Source organism: Zychaea mexicana, assembly GCF_025766255.1.
Source record: "Zychaea mexicana strain RSA 1403 chromosome Unknown BDB00scaffold_50, whole genome shotgun sequence".
In the NCBI taxonomy this organism is placed as follows: domain Eukaryota; kingdom Fungi; phylum Mucoromycota; class Mucoromycetes; order Mucorales; family Lichtheimiaceae; genus Zychaea; species Zychaea mexicana.
The window spans coordinates 112,687-130,714 of record NW_026516713.1 but is presented as its reverse complement, the minus strand read 5'-3'; the positions used below and the strand labels follow the sequence as shown (position 1 = coordinate 130,714).

The 18,028-nt window shown below is 44.6% G+C and overlaps 7 protein-coding genes across 7 annotated transcripts; 2 read left to right on the top strand and 5 right to left on the bottom strand.

Annotated features, from left to right (window-relative positions):
* Window positions 1-1,087: 1,087 nt before the first annotated feature.
* BDB00DRAFT_455178 (uncharacterized protein) lies at window positions 1,088-1,705 on the top strand. The gene has a single exon (XM_053117449.1). It carries the CDS (start codon window positions 1,206-1,208, stop codon window positions 1,479-1,481), a length of 276 nt encoding a protein of 91 aa, XP_052978442.1. The 5' UTR covers window positions 1,088-1,205; the 3' UTR covers window positions 1,482-1,705.
* A 947-nt stretch (window positions 1,706-2,652) lies between these two features.
* BDB00DRAFT_829492 (kinase-like domain-containing protein) lies at window positions 2,653-4,311 on the top strand. The gene has a single exon (XM_053123953.1). The coding sequence runs from the start codon at window positions 2,691-2,693 to the stop codon at window positions 4,215-4,217; it is 1,527 nt and encodes a 508-aa protein (XP_052978441.1). The 5' UTR covers window positions 2,653-2,690; the 3' UTR covers window positions 4,218-4,311.
* Window positions 4,312-4,702: 391 nt separating this feature from the next.
* Window positions 4,703-5,567, bottom strand: BDB00DRAFT_765847 (3-methyl-2-oxobutanoate hydroxymethyltransferase; the record flags this gene model as incomplete). The annotated part of the gene is made up of 3 exons (XM_053119548.1): window positions 4,703-5,062; window positions 5,173-5,316; window positions 5,379-5,567. Coding segments are annotated over 3 exons (693 nt in total), but the record flags the coding sequence as incomplete, so codon positions are not given.
* A 2,735-nt stretch (window positions 5,568-8,302) lies between these two features.
* Window positions 8,303-11,240, bottom strand: BDB00DRAFT_829483 (uncharacterized protein). The gene is given in 4 exon segments (XM_053123952.1): window positions 8,303-8,553; window positions 8,568-9,241; window positions 9,309-10,847; window positions 10,936-11,240. The coding sequence occupies 4 exon segments, from the start codon at window positions 11,068-11,070 to the stop codon at window positions 8,379-8,381; spliced, it is 2,523 nt and encodes an 840-aa protein (XP_052978439.1). The 5' UTR covers window positions 11,071-11,240; the 3' UTR covers window positions 8,303-8,378.
* BDB00DRAFT_829478 (uncharacterized protein) lies at window positions 11,067-12,153 on the bottom strand (the record flags this gene model as incomplete). Its single annotated transcript, XM_053123951.1, is given in 3 exon segments — window positions 11,067-11,393; window positions 11,477-11,878; window positions 11,891-12,153. Coding segments are annotated over 2 exon segments (576 nt in total), but the record flags the coding sequence as incomplete, so codon positions are not given.
* BDB00DRAFT_873629 (uncharacterized protein) lies at window positions 12,129-12,924 on the bottom strand (the record flags this gene model as incomplete). The annotated part of the gene is made up of 2 exons (XM_053127116.1): window positions 12,129-12,368; window positions 12,457-12,924. 2 exons carry the CDS (start codon window positions 12,922-12,924, stop codon window positions 12,129-12,131), a joined length of 708 nt encoding a protein of 235 aa, XP_052978437.1.
* Window positions 12,925-14,625: 1,701 nt separating this feature from the next.
* On the bottom strand, window positions 14,626-17,784 carry BDB00DRAFT_765822 (uncharacterized protein; the record flags this gene model as incomplete). The annotated part of the gene is made up of 10 exons (XM_053119545.1): window positions 14,626-14,942; window positions 15,040-15,145; window positions 15,227-15,274; window positions 15,546-15,759; window positions 15,987-16,107; window positions 16,206-16,337; window positions 16,412-16,639; window positions 16,787-16,935; window positions 17,222-17,592; window positions 17,710-17,784. Coding segments are annotated over 10 exons (1,761 nt in total), but the record flags the coding sequence as incomplete, so codon positions are not given.
* Window positions 17,785-18,028: the final 244 nt, after the last annotated feature.

Here is an 18,028-nt window from a genome sequence, read left to right as displayed (position 1 = left end):
GAGGTGGGTGGGTGTGAGTTGAGTATGGTCCAGCATAAGCATGCTAGTTTGCAAAGCACAAATAGTTTCTGGACAATGAAAGAAAGGAAGCTAGGCCGGTACTGGTTACAGCGGCAAATAAAACCATAAATATGTACGAATGCAGTTCCATCTAAAAGAGATGATCCAGATGATGCTCTCATTCAAAGTTCATCATCGTCTTTGAACGGAAAAAGTCAGATTTCAGGGCAAGAGATGGGATCCTTATCACTTGCATTTCCTGTTTTATCAAACACCAAACCTTTCATTTATTCTCCCATAAATATTGATGATAACAACAGCAATACAGTGATTACAGATGTATCATGAAACGATAAATTCTAAAAACGCCGTTCTCCTGCCAATAGAACATAACCGAATTATCGTGCAGGTTGTGGAACGATTCACACTGGTTCTCTGGGGGAGCATTTCCGCGGCTTCTGGACCGAGGGCTGTTTACATTTTGCTTCCGCGGGACTTGGGAGGAGCGTGTGCTTTCAGAACTACTAACATGATTCTCAAAGAACATAAACAACGAATCACTTGGCGCCTTCTTGTCCTTTTTCTGCTGACATTCAGTTGTCTATAGTGGGCTCCATCGGCTACGAGCGTGGAGTGTCGGAGGTCCCAGGCCATCACAATGACCTCCACCACTATAGCAGTAGTAGTAGCAAAAGGTTCACTTGGGGGGAGAGAAACAAGGGCGGGGCGGGGGAAGGAGAATGAAAAAAGACTCCGAGGATGATCGCTGTGGTTGTGCTAAGATGAAGTAATTAGGTTCGAGAGCGCTTGCCAAGTAATACCAGCTGGCGTAGTAAGTTAGCGTTGGTTAGCAAGTTAAGCAAGTGAGTCATTTTCCACCTTTCTTTTGGCGGCCGTGTATCTAAAAAAAGCGTCCGCGGCCGCTTGCGTGGGGAAAAAATTTGGACCAGCCAATGAGATTGCAGAACGATGAGGGTACCTGCGGCCCAAGGTATGAAACAGATTGTTGCATCATGTGGACCTTGCCTTTTATATCACAAACGCTCCCACGGACGCCGGCCAACCAGGATTTTCAGGTATAAAAGCCGGCCACTTTTGGGCTGTTGGCTTTTATTTTCAAGATAACAACTGTTTCTTTATCTCTAAATTCGCCTGCTTCTTCTACACACACACACACACACACACACACACTCAGCTACAATACCATGGATCCCGGATACAAGCTTCTCCAGCACATCAAGACCGTCCCCAACCTCATCAACGAGGACCCAAGCATCGTCACTCCCAAGAACTCAAGTTTCATGGATCTGCCGTGGTCTGACTTCTCCAAGCTGCTGGCTAACCAGGATGCCACCAAGAACCGTCGCGCCTCCAACGCAAGTATAGAGACCTCGTCGTCCACCGCCTCCTCTGACAACCAGGACCTCGGCAACTGGGACTCAATGACTGGCTACCAGGATGCCGAACATCCTCGCCAGTAGTAAGGAAAACAAAAACAGTCGTCATCCATCGTCATCGTCATCCCCTCTCAACATCCGCCTGCTCCAAAACTGTCAAGGCCCTTCCCCCGCGGGTGTCTCCAAAATCCACCGCGTTACTTTTGCATCTCTTCTCTTATTGCTTTTGTCTATCTCTCATCCAATAACTAACTATTCGTATCATTTGAACTTTGCATAAAACCAACAACCCCAACAATAAATCAATTCCAACCACACGGCATATATCACTTTTTGATCTCCTAACCTACCTAACAGAAAAGCAATTTTGCTCGTCTACTACTATCCACAAATGATTGAAAGTGCTGAACCAGGAAGGGAGCCTGAGTGACTCCCCCCTAAACTAATAAGGAAAGTCCTGTGTCTTTGTCTGCATGCACTGCTGCTGCAGTCATCATCGCCTTTTTCTCTTCTACTGTAGAGCTGCTGCACTATGCAAACGCAACCAGCAACGACGGCACTGATGATGGACGACATTGATGATCCTCTCAGCACACTGGAGCATCACCTGTATCAAGAACACACCCAGCACAATCAGCGCGCGCTGTTCACACACCTCCATGACATAACCCTACGCTTTGAGGATGATCGACGCTATCGCAATGACACGCGCTACATCCGCATCTGGTTAAAATACGCCTCGTTCTTTGAAGATCGTAGCTGGATCTACGAGCACATGCACCACAAGCGTATCGGTGAGTACGTTGGGGCTTACTATGAACACGCTGCAGAATATTATGCCATCCATAAGAACAGGCACGTCTTTTCTCTCTGTGATTTAAAGTTTGCATAAACCACGTACTAGTGCCTGCTAATTTAAACCCCCTTTCCCCCACACAACTTCACTAACGGTGATCGACTTGCTTGGTTATGCATGTTGCCATCAGGTGGAAGCACGCAGAAGAACTGCTCAGGCTGGGCATACAGAACAAGGCCGAACCGCTGTCTCACTTACATCAGACACTACTGCACATTCGCCAAAAGCAGCTTCCAAACGGCAGCAAGTTTATAATAACGTTCAAAGACCGCCCCGCTACTAATTCAGCAGCAGCACCTAATACTCCTCTTCCACCAATTACTAATAGCACCAACCAACTGCTAAGACACAGGCCTTTAGTCATTAGTCAAGGACGACAACAACAACAACAACAACACGTCGGTCAGGTGATTAGAGAGGGAGGTGGTGATGTGGATATGGATGCCATCAGGCGACAGCAGTTACGCATGCAAATTGTGCAAGAATGCTACTGCGGCACAGAAATCCTGTCATTCGAAGAACTGCGGGCTCAACTACAGCATCGCTATTGCCGAAACCAGCAGCGGCTGGACGAGGTCAAGCAAGAAGAAGCCGACAATGAAAAAGTGGGCCTAAGAATAGTTTCACACTACGATCGTCAGAAAACGTCATATCATGGGATCGGTTCGCATTCCGAGGAAGCGAGGCAAAATGTTGCTCCGACACCGGCGGAAACGGCTCAACTTGATCGTCACAACGAGGAAGCGAGTGACAACAGCAACAACAATATACGCACAGGCCATCATCATTATCACCAACCACCTCATGGTGATACGAGAACGACCACCACCACTACCAGTGCTACCGCAGCACACGTGGCCTCCATTCCACCCGCCTCCCATTTTATCCGCACAAAACTTGCTCATCTCTCTCCACCATTCCAATCTTACACTGGCTTCCACGACTTTACACCATTGCCTTTGAAGCGGATTCAGGCTAACAAGATCCTCCATTTGGAAGATGGAATGGCAGTTCGCATATTTCATAAAATTGCGCAAGGCGGATTTGCTCGTGTATATCTCGCTGAAACCAGTAAAGGGAATGCTAGCTGCGCAATCAAGGTCGAAACACCAGCCAATCCTTGGGAATTCTATATACTACGCCAGTTACAAACCCGACTTATCGATCACGATGACCGGTACGACAAGGGTGACGCAGTAACAGAAAGACGGCTGTGGCGGCAATCAATTATCCAGGCATATGGCTTCTATCTGTACAACGATGGCAGCTACTTGGTGCTGGAACATGCAAATCAAGGCACCTTGTTGGATTGTTTCAATGCATATCGTACCCAGCACTTGCGTTCGACGATGCCGGAGACGCTGGCTCTGTTTTTCATCATCCGTCTGTTACAAGCTGTACAGACGATCCATGCAGTTGGTATAATCCATGGCGACATCAAGATGGACAATGTCATGGTGGCGTTTGAAGAGCAATCTACCCTACCCCAGCGCTTTGATGACAGTGATGAGGAGTGGCAAAAGCAATATTTGGTGCTAATTGACTTTGGCAGAGCAATGGATCTGACTTTGTTACCGGACAATGTCTACTTGAAAGCAGACTGGTCGCCTCAACCCGCGGATTCGTTGGCTGTGCGTCAAGGCTTGGCGTTCCGGCCTCGGGCAATTGATTATTATGGCCTAGCAAGTATCGCGCATTGGCTGTTGTTTGGAAAGGCAATGAGTATAGTTGAAAAGCAAGCACAAAAAGAAGGTGGTGGATGGCAGATACAAGAGCGATGGAAGAGATACTGGCACAGTGAGCTATGGCAGCAGCTGTTTGAACTGCTACTCAACCCTCCAGCAGATGATAAGCTCAGTGATACGTTAATTGCCAAGGTGACCAAGATGGGACAACAGATACTGCAACAGGACAAGAACTTGGCAATTCGCGTTGCGCAGCTCATAGTACAGTCATCGTATTGAAACGTAATCTAGACACCAGTTTAGATTTAAATGTATTGTATTGCTAGAATATGTGAAAGGGAACAAAACGATGACTATAAATAAAATGTGTATGAATAAGATCTCCAGGGTAAAAACTGCTTTGAGAATATCAACGGTTCACAAACGTGAGTTGGATGAGAGGAGAATAAATTGCGGGAAGGGGGCGGAATAGAGAGTTAGCGAAAGAAAAGAAGGGTTATGCCACAGCATGTTTCTTCTTTTCTTCGTCACTCTCGTTATTGGCATTTACGGCTTGCCAGAACTTTTCCAACTGCTGGGGATCAATGGGGTATGTGTGCTGTGCAGCTGGGAACGAGCGAGACTTTACATCAGCGTTGTATTCCTTCAATCCATCCGTCATTGTCTTGTTCAAATTAGCGTATTGTTTTGTAAACCTAGCAACAGCGTGATTAGCATTCTACCAGAGCAAAACATAGCGAAATAAGTGGGAAGGTAGAGAAAGCTTACTTTGGCACGAAGCGGTCAAATAATCCCATGATGTCATTCAAAACCAGCACCTGGCCCGAGCAATTGACGCCTGCACCAATACCAATGGTAGGCACGCGCAATCGTTGTGTGATATAGCCAGCAATCTCAGCTGGCATAGCCTCCAACACCATACAGAACGCACCAGCTTCTTGTAATGCTAATGCATCTGCAACCAATCGTTGTGCTTGCTTTGATGTCTTGCCCTGAACACGGAATCCACCTAAGGCCGACGATCGTTGAGGTGTTAATCCAATATGACCCACCACGGGTATACCCACACGAGTAATCATTTTGATATGTTCGCTCATTTCTGCACCGCCTTCAAGCTTGACAGCCTAATCGCATACAAACATAGTGTGTGTGTGTGTGTGTGTGATTATTGGTAACTATCTCTATTTTCACATCGTTTAAACAACAGTCGGTTAAATTTGTCATCGGCAATTACCTCAACATTGCCTTCCTTAATAAATCGTTGTGCAACCTTGACGGCATCAACGGGAGAAGCTTCATAGCTACCAAATGGCAAATCCGCTACCAAGAATGGGTTCTTGCATCCTCGAGCAACTGCACGGCAATGATGGAGCATTTCCTATCATTGTATTTGATTTTAGTATACGCGTATATAATTTAGATTTAAACCAATCTATTTACCTCGACAGTAAGTGACGTGGTGTTGTCATATCCCAGGGCGACCATAGCCAGGGAATCTCCCACGAGACACATGTCAATCTCTGCGCGATCTACCATCATGCCAGAAGGGTAATCTTGAGCCGTCATCATGGAGATGGGCTCATTGTGCTTGTACATACGACTAATGGACTTGATGGTTGTCTTGGTTCGCTCTAAACAGCATTACGGAAGGATGTAATCCCGAGATTAGAGTTTGCTACTTTTTTACCACGGCCCTCCTGACAGAATAATGTGGGGTTGGGACACAGGGAAAAGCAAATGGGTGTGTGTGGTTTCATACTCCGCGACACAGTAATACAAAGAATTCTTTACTTGTTGGGCCCTGCGGTGAGCTTTCAATTGGCCGGCTCGAATAAAAACGAACAAGGCAAGGCGCAGCTACGGCTGGCTTAGGTAAACCCGTTTTTGTTGCTGCCACTGCTGTAATAACACGGCATGGTCGTAAACCAGATGATCGAATCGAAAGAACTTGAGCAGCCTTTAACCCGGTACGAAGTACGGATGACATTTTCTTCTATTTAATTCAAGGAAGATTCTAGAAGGGGGAAGGAGGAATAAAGAATGGGTTCTTCTTTTTTTTTTTGTAAAAAGTGGAAGAGAATAAATAAATGTTTTGTCATCGAAAATTGTTGCAAGGATTTGTTCAGGGAGACCCAAAAAGAAACCAGGTTGAGGGAGAAACTTCAACTCCGATTGAAAGCAAGATCAGCTTTCTATACTTGTCCAATGATCTTGATAACGTAAAAAGGCGTCCTACATAGAGGAATTAGAAGGTATTCAAAGGTAACATTGGATGGAGAATTTGCGGTGGACTTTATCACTATGAGATGTGCTATGAGTCTAGCTGTCACCGCCTACTTTGACTTAAATTGCTAAGTCGTAGCTAGCATAAGTATGGCTGTCAAATTACATTGATGATACGCAATGTTTCTGTCATGTTGTTTCATTTGATCAACGCATATAATCTAATACGTTTGTTGCACTTCCTCATGGCGGGTAAGTATCTTCTCAAAGAGGACTACACAGCAATTGCAAACGGATGTAGAGACTGTCCGTTGAGTATTATAACTTGAGCACCGTATACATAGCATCGTAGCTTATGTGGGCATCGAAAATGCGGTAAGCTGGTCCGTCTGATGAACAGAATGAATGCTTTCTTTTTTTTTTGCTTTCTAGTGACATTTCGTTCTGTAGCGGTATGCATCTCCTGTGTAGGTTTTTGTACTATACTATACATCACTCATCCTGAAAAAACGGATCTCGCTGATGAAGTTAGTATAGATATAGCCGAGATATTGTATTCATGAAACAAAGTTAAATGAACAGAAGTATACGCGTAGCTGGTAAGCTGACAAAGGAAACAAATGTATTATGCATCAGAGGCAATAAATTCCTTAATAAGCATCATGCGTCAAACTCTTTATCATTAAGCAACAGCTCGACATTCCGTAATAACCATACAATTGAAGCTTATCTTTCTATAGATTTAATTATTGAGACAGGTAGACACGTTATTTTACATATTAAGCTACAGGTTTCCACCATTGATATGCAAGATTTAGGTGTGTACTATACATGACGATGTCGTGTGCAATCGTAAACAAAGCATACCAAATCGATTGACCTACATATCATCTTTTATTGACACGCTTGAATGAAATGCATAATCTAAAACCACCATAAGATGATATAATGCGCGGTGTCGCTATATGGCATCACTTAAGAAGTCGACACTGAAGAGAAACATAAGTACATTTGTTCACCCTACTCCGTCTAATTGTTTTTATAACATACATGTACCATCGTCTGCGACTGATTACTTTAAAAAGTGTGAGCGATATGTCAAATCTACCATTGTTTCATGAGCTACCAGTCGACCCAAAGTATCCACCACATTCTGCTTGGGACTATGGGGAAAGATAATGATCTTGGAACGTTAATCTTGTTGACGGAAGAGTGTGCTGCAAAAGTACATACTTTTATAAATTGCTATCTAAATTACTTGAGAGAAGAAATACGTAATATACTCGATATAGGCGGCCAAGTAGGTAAAGAAAGGAAAAACCGAGTACACCTTATTGTCGGCAATTCAACTTGACTTACACAATTGATCTCTGGCATTACCGCGACATCAACGAAGGTAAGGTTCCCATTTTCGACGACAGCTATGAAAATTTCAATACATAGTCATTAACCCAATGAGATAATACTGCGCATTCTCCTTGTGCTCGAGATTACGAGCGACCTCCCCGGTTCTACAATGGCGTCACTCGAACTGACATTCAGAGTCCACAGTGTAATCGTTTATTAGGTACTCATCACATGGCACGTCGTGGTATTGTTGGTCTGACTGTCTTGTTGAATGAGCGTTGGGCCTGCCCTCGTTTTGACTCAATGCAAATAACTCAAATAGTAGTGTATGAGCTAGAACGAGTTACTCATACACAAGTAGTTTGATTTACAAACCAGGTAATATTTTACTTTTACGCGCGGGATGAATTAATGCATATGAAAAGCGCATTAGGCCTAGAAGCTGCTTCTACTAATACTACTACTACTACTACAAAACTGTCATAATTTGATTTTGATCCCAATAATCTTAACGGTGCTGGTGTCAGAAAAAGTTCGAATGGTTACGAAATTGTCGGTTCGCTGCAGTAACTTTGGGTTAGACTGGTTTTGAAAATATTTCCCTGCTGATCTGGATGCCGAACCTTGCCGTAAGTAGCTACAGATCTTTCTGTGCGCTTAAAAAGTACATAATTTTTTTTATTGTTGCGGCTTTTTTTGATCCATATATATATGTTCAGGCTCGACGCTAATCGGTGGTTGCGGGAACGCCTATCTTAGAAAATTGTAGTTTTAGTACATTACTTACAGTATCAAAAAATACAGGCGTTCCACGAAGGTACTATTTTCTATCCGACATCGCGTGGTAGACATGAAGAACCTGGTCAGGTGTCACGTCAGCAGTTGCTCCATGTAGGGAGAAATGGTATAAGAAAGGAATGGCATTCTAGAGAAAGGTGGGATAGGGGTGTTGGTGGCAGATATGGCTTTGGAAAATCCAATCGATGCGATATTGACGGATCCGACTTGGTCCCTGTTGTGAGTGTTGCGACTCTTGTTGGGCATGCTGGATTGGTGCACCGCAGTGCACCGTTGACCTTGACCAATTTGCCTTCGCGCCGGTATTGGTGCAGTTTTGTCGGAGAGTGGCAAAATGGGCAAGTCTTGCTGGATCGGTGCTCGTTGGTAACAGTTACATGGTCACGATCGGGGGAACCTAAATGTTGTTGTAAGGTGGCGTTCGCACCACGACAGTGGTCTTTTATCCTCGAGTTTGTTGATTTATATGCGCCAAAAAACGTCAAGGTGGATGCGGATCCACGTACCCTCCACGATGACGCAAGTTTCCGATGAAAGACGTCGTGTCGGATGTCCCTAGTGCGAGCTTCTTTTTGTCGTCTGTCTTGATCACCAGTATTGTAGCCATGTTTCTTCTTGTACTGTTCCCGCCTGGCTTGGTGAGCTGCTTCCAGCGTAGCTGCTGTTTTCTTTCTGGTTGTATAAGTCTGTGCTGGAGGTAGCGGGCGCGCCACAGACGGCAGATCTGATGGCTGTACTGGTGCTGTTTCAGGTGCTGAAGAGGAAGATGGCGATGATGATGGCTGGGGACGGGTGTACGGAACAATTGTTTGGTACAGATCTTTGGCAGTAGTGGTGATAGAAGTTGCTGATACTACAAGCCCTGGGTCCACGCCGATAACACCAACGTTCTTGTTTGTAGCAAGGCTCTCAACAATTTTTTCTTGTAGTAGTTGCTGTGATATACAAACAATGTAAGTATTGCATCAAGTGTACCACGTCTTTGAGTTTGGTTATACATACCTGTTCCTTATCGAGTGCAGCTGGTTCTGCCTTGGGTTTCTGTTGCATCAAATACAGCTGCGATCGGATGTCGGCCAATTGCCTTTGTTTCTGAGCGACCTGAGCAATAACAGAATTTGCTTGCTTGCGTACCATCTGCAGCTCACCATACTTTTCACGGTTCCGCAATTTGGTCATCTTCCACTCGCGACGAAAAGCGTTTGCCAAATCAGCACGTTCGTTCTCAACGGCATTTCCTTGCTTCTGCAGTTTTGCCACTTCAGCAGCAAGCCGCCTTGCGCATGTTTCAAACTCCTTGATACGTTGTGCTTTGATACCTTCTTTCTCATCATCTACGTCCGTGTCCTTCTTCGTTGGCGAACTGTCCTTGTTCTTGTTTCTTTTTTTCGAGGGACGGTCCGATGGCGACGACTTAGCTTTGCGCTTTTTCCGTCTGCTTTTGTTGTGGGCCTTGCGTGACTTTCCCGTCCCTGCTTTGCCTTTTCCCTTTGGGTTCGTACGTGCCATCGCCTGTTTGCCTTTTCCCTTTGTCTTTGTAGGTGCCATAGGTTGCTTGCCTTTGCCAGTAGCCTTGTCATCGACGAAAATATCACTGAGCACACTGCCAGGTTTACTCTCATTCTCGCTCCCTTCTATCAGATCCATGTCCATTTTATTACTGGGACCTCCTTGGGGCGCTTTCTCGGTATCGTGGGCATGGTCACTGTCACTTCCTTCATGTCCAGATACACCTAGTACGCGGACTGTATGACGGTTCACGAACGTCAGACGATAAGCGAAGACCAGGTCCCTTGTCTGCAGTGCTTTGTATATTTTTGAAAGAGAGAAAAACGCTCCAATCACATCGCGGCGAGCTTCACCAATTCCAGCTTGACGCTTGCTGGTGACAGTCTTTCCAGTTGCGCGGCATGGCATCTCGTACTTTTCCGAGACAAGCGTATACAAAGCACTGGCTGATAGATGGATAGCGTGGTCATTTGGGTGGACTTCGGGTGCCACGGCAAGTACATGCTGTTGAGGAACAATTATATCAACGATAGCGTTCGTAATGTATGCCAAAGGAGCAGCCTGGTGCACTGTCACAGGAGCTGGACCTTGTTCATCATCTTGATCTTCAGGGCAGTAGTATGGGCGCAAAGCGTTTGCAATCTTTGCGGCAGCGCTGCATTGCTTGTCAGTGAGGACAGTTCCCTTGAATGCCGTCTCTTTAATGATCTTTGTCGATGCTTGTTTTTTGGTTGTATCAAAGATCTTTTTGATAATGGACGTCAGTGCACGTATACGTCGATTGGAAGGTTCACGCTCGGTTACGCCTGGGCTTCCCTCTTGTTCCTCGTCTCCTTCTTGTTCTTCTTCCTCTTCGTTATCGTCGTCTGTAACATTGAGCGGATCATACATAGCTAGCTCTCTTTGAACTAAACGTGCTTGTCTCTTCGGTTTGGCACTATTGGTTTCGGGCGTGGTATTGGCATCGGTGGAGGTATTGGATTCGGAGGGGGCCTTGTCAGACACAGCAGGTTTCGACTGGGGCTTACCGAGCTTCATATAGTTTTTAAATAAAGTTAGTAAAAGTAGATCTATCCACACAATGATAATCAATGGTAAACAGAAGACGACGTATCATTACCTTTCCTTGCCACTCCTGCACTTTGTGGAACAGCTTATTGGTGGCTTCTTCAGGCCTATCGCGGCACATTGCCCAAGCCAGTTGATTCATGTGATGATTTAGTGTCTTGACGAAATTTCTTTTGTCCAGGGGCATGCTTTCTTCGTTGCTCTTTTCTTCCTTATCCTTGGCCTTGTCTTTCTGATGCTTCTTTCGTGTCTCAGTGTATTTGTGTACCCGTTCCGGCGCAAGATTCAGCCTTAATAAAGCAGTCACCAAAACGCGAAGATCGCGATTGTGTCGCTTCCTGGTCCACAGGTTATCACACGCCGTCGAGAATTCTGTTAACGCGTCGTTCATTGCACCTTTGAACACGAAATCATCTTGTTTTGACACGAGCCCAGTGTCATTGATTTCTTTTCGGATCTCGCAGTAAACGGATGATTCTCGAGTAGAGCTTGTACTAGAGCCGACACAGCCTTTAGAAAAATCATTAATCGTCAACTTTAAGTGAGAACCAAATATTCACCAGCACACAAAAAGCACGTAGCTATGAGCTTACCCGATAGAAGATTTGAAAAATGTTCCCTTTTATAGACTCTTTCTGTGTCGAGCCTTTCTTGATCCTCAGGAATTGGAGCAATAGTTATGACGGTGGCTGCATCTGGTGGAAATTGAAAGTCTGGTGCCAATTTGCGCAGATCGAGATTTTGCTGCTGATTATTGATTCCGCATAGTCGAGCAGCGCGCCCTGTAACAATAGTATCGGTCAATATGGCACCTGCCTTGCTAAGCTCCGAAATGCACCGACCGACGCGTTGCTGTTCGTCTTTTATATCTTTCAGAAAATCATCGTATTTAATTTCGGTCCGCAGCAGACTCCTTAGCGAAAAGGTTATGGTCTCGTACGATTTCGACGCTTTATCTTCTTCTTTGTCGTCGTTTCCATCATCAACATCATCTTTGTAAACATCCTCGCAATGACCGAGAACCTGCTCCCAGTTGCAAATTTGTACGAACGATCTGGTCTCTTCAATGAGGGCGTCCCCCTCTTCTTTGAAATATCCAAATCGGTCGAAAGTCCTGTACTGTTTTATACGGTCACCAAACCAGGAGGGTGAGGAGATTTCTAAACCGGGATGGCTACGGATAATTTCTTGTTGCATTGTGTCATAGACGCGTGGTAATGATTTTCGCTTAGCATGATCACGTTGTTATTGATTTAAAGCGGTCAGGGCATCTTCCGCGTTGACTGCATTTGTGAGGGCCGAGTCGATGAGTTGCCGAACATATTTCTGGATTCCCGTCTTGAACGTCGTCATGATTTCTTCCTTGCTGACACCCGTGCGCACCAGAGATGAAGACTCCTCTTCATCACCCTTTATTTTTAACGTTGCGGCCGACTTTGCTGATGGTGCAGATGGTTTTTGCTTGTTTTGTTTTTCTTTGGGTACCTGTGAAATAGAAATCACCGTTTAGATGGCATACTCTTCCAAAAAAATACCACATTATGACATATAGCCCTTCTTTTCCTAAGCTCACTTTGTGGTCAGGAGTGTCTTCTAAGCTGAACCATTGTGTAGAAGTGCATAAGTACGAGTCGACATGGTGTAGTACCGCCACTAACTTCTTGCCTGAAGGATTAATGATCCGTGCATGCTTCCTGGTCGAAAAATAATACACACGAAGGTTGAATAAATGCGCCAAAGCTACTAAAAGTAGCAGTCCTTTTAATATGATCCCTTCGTTGCTTTGTGTGCGCAGGTACACGTTGATATCATGGTCATTGCCGCCATTGAGTATTTTGTTGAGACTTGACTTTTCGGATGCTTGCAGACCTTGGTGTTTGAGTTGTTTCGTGATCTTGATGAGATTTTCAGCTCCCGGAACGTGGATATTCAATTGCTTGTACGCGGCGTCCAATCTTGTCTCTGTCAAAGTAATGGCCTCAAGCCGCAGTTCTTCGTCGGTGTAAAAGTTTATCTTGTTAGTGTAACTTGCGGTTTTCATCATATAGCACTTTAATGTTCAACTAGAACGGAGAACGATCGGGGTGGTGCAATTTAGCGATGGGTACAGTGATGATAAGTAAGAGTGCCATGAAAGTGAAGGTTTTAGGAAAAGGGTAGGTCAGAAAGGCGAATTTGGAATGTTGGCAAAAGGCGACGCGTTTTGAGCATTTTGACACGGTTGGGAAGCTGTTCACGCCATATAGTTGGATTCTGATTGGTCCACTTTTTTTATGCAGCAAAATGTGCCCCAACAAATTTTGATGTGAATATATCAGTACTTGCAAGGAAAAACGCGAATTAAAAAGGAGTATAGAATGATGGAAATAGTAGCTGCTATACACTCCAGAAGGTAAAGACAGCAGGAAATGCTGTAGAAGAAGGTGGACATATCGGTATTTTATTCTGTCAGTTGTTGTCTTTACTGCTGCTATTGAGTTTACATAGAGCCATTGATGCCTGCTTAGAAGTTATCGATCACGTATTTGATTTCATGTTTATTGTGGATGAAATAGGAAGATACTGATATGCATACAGTAATGCTATCAGAATGACACATTGCTGAAGTGATACTGGTTTGTATACGCAGTGATTTTCTGTGGTAGCGAAAAAGCGAAAATGAGCCTGCGGCGTGCTTCGCAACGTTTTCTATACTTGATGCTCCGTTGTGTGTAAAGACATAGTATCATTGTCTTTTTTATCAACGTCCACCTGCCTCACTTCGCTCGGCTTGAAGAGCTCCTACGCTGAGCTCGGGGTCATTCAACCATTTGGATGTTTCCCAGGGGGGGGGTGGTTTCACCACTGGAACCAAGATTTAAAGCGTTCGAGACTGGATCAGTATTTTTGAATACAATGATGAATCAGAGTTTTGCTTTCTTATCCAGCACCAAATTAATGTCACCCACAGCCAATATTCGATATTAAAGCTGTATCAGTAGAATTATACTCTATATTCTTTATTGTAAATGTTATTGCAATTACAAAGAGGAACAGTGCGATGTTGAAGCTGTGTATTATTAGCAAGTTGCCATGACAACGAAAAGCGTGACAGACAGACAGACGGCCCAAGTGATTTCAGAAGGCGATAGTATCAAAAAGGGCAATTGGCGCTCAGTTTCTCTTTTTTATAAATAAATGCTTGAAGAGCGCCATCACTCTTTAACGTCGATGCATATATGATTTTCTTAATGTAAACAATGATTATTAATATTTTTATAGTGTAAGTGATTATCTCATGAAGAAGGAAAAAGGTAATGAAAAGGTGATGGGACTTGATGGAGCTGTTAATCGTTGGCGTTGAAGGTGTAAGGAAAGAGAAAGGGAACAGTATAGACAGTGCTACAGTGATTGTAGGGATGTTGAAGAGAAGATTATGAAAGAGAAGTGCAATTGGCTGATGAAATGAAAGAAAATATATGATATGATGTAGCAGAAAGGAGGATATAGCCATATAACTTTTCCTGGGGTTGATGTTGTAATGCTCTTTTCTTGAGACAGAAAAGGACGTGATGTACTGTGCTATGAAAAGGCGTCTTGAACAATGGATGATGGATGACGTTGATCGTGTACGAGGAAGGGGTTTAAAAGCATACACATAGTAAATGACGAAGGAAAAAAAAATAATTGCAGTAAAAGGTCGATAGTGGGGGGTTAATAACAGTAGTAAAACAATCGGTGATGTATTTTACTATTTGTTGCTCTAGTATCCTTCGACAGCTGTAGTTTTGATCGGTTTGACTGTCCGTTTTGGTCTGATCGAAATGCTATCCTTGGCACGCCATTCCGCTGGCAACATAAAACGAAACGTGGGATCATCCGTAAATTCGTCCGAAAGTTTCCAGTATTTGCGTTGGATCTCAGCAACCGTGCGAAGTGACTGGACGGCGCCATGATTCGGCTTTACGCTTCGTATAGATCCTTCGTATTTGAGTTGAACGTCCGGAACAAGCTCGGCTGGTAACAGTTGTGCAACGCTAGCAGCAGCACTATTGGCAAGTGGCTCGAGTTCGTAACCTCCTTTTTCCCCCAAAAAGAGTAACACATAAGATGATGGAATGAGATAAGCTTATTCTCGTTTTCAATGTTTTGTCCATCTGAGGGAAACTTGTTTTACCTTCAAGACTAAGGACAAGTCGACCGCCACATATTTCTTCAGCCAAATCCTTGGTCAGTTTAGTAAGCATTGCAAATCCTCGAGGCGTCACTTGATAGCCACCAATCTATAATGCACATCAGAAAGGCTGTTGTTAGTATATACATGGCAACATAAGAGGAAATGAATTTAGTATGTAAAACGTTACATTGTCTGGATGCCCCTCAGCCGCATCAAAGCCCGCCGAAACAAATATCTATCAAGACACATTTTTCGTCAGTTAACAACAAGCATGATGACAAGTAAACAGTATTGGTTAGCAGTTGAAGAAAGGAGTATAACCATGAGGAATGTGTATTAGTTTATTTTACCATGTCGGGAGCGAATTGACGTGCAATAGGTAGTACGATATGATAAAACGCCGCAAGAAACTCAGTATCACCCATAGGTCCTGTAAAGTTATCCATCAGTTACTAAGCGGGGATGTATGCTGTGTGTCTTATGCAAGAAATAGAGGTGGAGTGAACCAAAGAGAGTAGTAAACAAAAAAAATAGCACGTACTTGGTTTCTCCGTAGACGTGTTGAATGCAATGTTCACGTTACGGCCTTCACCAGCATCCTCGCCACATTGATCGGGTGCGCCACTGCGTGGATAAAAGCTACCATGTTCCCACCGGTGTAATGATATGTACAGCACATTGGGATCTTTGTAAAAGATCTTTTCCGTTCCATTGCCATGACTGCATAGAAAGAAAGATCAGTTAGATATATACGAACTCATACACTTGTCGCTTTGATGATCAATTAGAAAGGGGTCCTTTGCTGTCAGCTTACTGTATATCCCTGTTGTTGCCATCGTCGCACGAAGATAGTAATAAGAGTAATAAGAATAGTGAGCTCAAATTTCTTGCTATGTAACCTTGTGGAGAAGGAGGGTGCTACCTCACACAGATAGACAGACACGTACCAATCAATAATAAGAACCTTCTTAATTACGTCTGAGTGCTTTTCCAGGGTTGACGCCACCGCCACTGCAACATTGTTAAAAAAGCAGAATCCCATGGCGCGATCATTCTCGGCATGGTGTCCTATTTCTCAGAACAATTTACTATGAGTTCCAGAAAAAGGAGGAAGCACTTTTCTCCTCTTAGCAAAACCAATCAAACTACCAACAGCAACAACCTACCAGGAGGTCGGATAAGGGCAAATCCGTTATGCAATGAGCCTTCTACCACCTGATCCGTCAATTCCATCAATGAACCAGCTGCAACGCGTGCCGAAATGCTTGTGTAAAGTGGATGGAATGGGGTATCTACGGCTTTTTATACAGCACGGGTATGTGTGTCAATAACCTAATTCGATCCAAGCCATACTATGTCGGATACCGCATACCTATTGCCAATTCGCCACAAATCATTTCGTAGACAAGTTGTGGAGGGTTTACCAAGGTGGCTGTACCATTCAATGCAGCCTGAGATGCAGCTGCACTGGAGAATCGACGGCGCTGCTTCCTGATTTGATTCTTATCTGCCTTGACCACTTTGCCACCTTCTACACCTTGAGCCCGTGCCGGGGCTGGATCGGTTGTCTTTTCAGCTGACGGTAATGCCGTTGTTTCTGCTGTTGCTAGTGTTGAAGACGATGACGATAGTGCTGCCGTAGCTATTGATGATGTTGTTGTTGGTGGCGGCGGTGAGCATAACGGTGATGGAGTTTCCGAAGTTGGCTGGTTCAACAGGTCGCGAATGGAAGTAATGGTGGTCGCACGAGGGTTTGACTCAGTCATGAGATTATCGGCTACGCTTTCCACCGTGTCCACCGGGCAATAACTGCCTACGTGCAATAGACTGTGCACCTTTAACAATTCTTCGATCGTAGCTTCTCGCGCACGCATACGACCAAAGTATCGCAGAAGCCTGTTTTTGCCAATACAGCAAAGTAAAGTAGAGAATTGGTGGTAATAATACAAATGGTACGGTACAAGTGGGAGGGAGAAAGGGGGTGAGTGAGTAAGTGGATGTCGTATGTAAGGTATGGAAGGAGAGGGGTATGAGTGCGTGTGTGTCTCAGTTCGATTCAGTTCAGTTGGATACAAGATTCTTTTTACACACGAACGAACGTACACAAATAGATGTATCTTCCAATAATACATGCACACACACGCACAACCCACTCTACACACAAAGATATGCCGCAACCTACCTAGCATTATGTAGCGCTTTCAGAATAGCATTGATGCGATCTGGCCGCTCAGGATGAATGTGTTCTTGCGAATGACAAGGGCAGTCGTGCCAGCCCATCCGTTGGTCCTGGACAAGGCCGGTATGGTGCCTCACCAACGACATAGCTTCTTGCGAATAATAGAAAGTCCGATAATCCGCCCACGAAGTCTCACTTTCCTTGCCTTGAGGTCCATACCGTAACCGCTTCCGCGCCCCATGATCCTCTGGTATCCGACGGATAGACGAAGCGCCTACCCAGTCAGCATGGTCTGCTGTCCATCCTTCGTAATGTACTAATAAGACCGATTTATCTGCATAATGCGCAGCGTCGCCGTTTTTCTTATTGTTGTCCTTGTGGTCGCGGACGTAGTCACCATCACCATCATCATCAGTAGTAGTACCGTCATCAATCGCTCTTCTTTTGCTGCTGCTGTTACTTATCCTTCTCACTGATCCCCGTTCGTTCACGTTGGTCACAACACGGGCGCAGTACCATTCTCGAGTCTCATCGTCAACCCATTTGAGTGCTTCGACTTGATCTCCCGCCCGATATGGCTTGGTTTCCTGTGTAATCGTCGAATGCTTGGCTGCTGCTGCTGATTCCAACAATAGCCAGTTAACAAACCGGTAGATAAAGCACAAAGTTAGTTTGAGCTATGGGTGGCAGTGGTCTTTGATCTTTGAAAAGAGCATGGAAAAAACATACGATGGGCAGCGGTATGATTGTTGTTGTTACGTCTCTTTATTGATACAGACAATCCATTCGATCCTTCTTTGAATGATGGTG

What these genes read in the sequence shown, in the direction of transcription:
- BDB00DRAFT_455178 (XM_053117449.1), top strand. Translation starts at nt 1,206, where the DNA reads ATGGATCCCGGATACAAGCTTCTCCAGCACATCAAGACCGTCCCCAAC.
- BDB00DRAFT_829492 (XM_053123953.1), top strand. Translation starts at nt 2,691, where the DNA reads ATGGATGCCATCAGGCGACAGCAGTTACGCATGCAAATTGTGCAAGAA.
- BDB00DRAFT_829483 (XM_053123952.1), bottom strand. Translation starts at nt 11,070, where the DNA reads ATGCCCCTGGACAAAAGAAATTTCGTCAAGACACTAAATCATCACATG. An exon ending in TGCAGGAGTGGCAAGGAAAG is followed by an intron (nt 10,848 to 10,935) that starts GTAATGATACGT and finishes AACTATATGAAG; the next exon opens with CTCGGTAAGCCCCAGTCGAA. An exon ending in CTGCACTCGATAAGGAACAG is followed by an intron (nt 9,242 to 9,308) that starts GTATGTATAACC and finishes TGTATATCACAG; the next exon opens with CAACTACTACAAGAAAAAAT.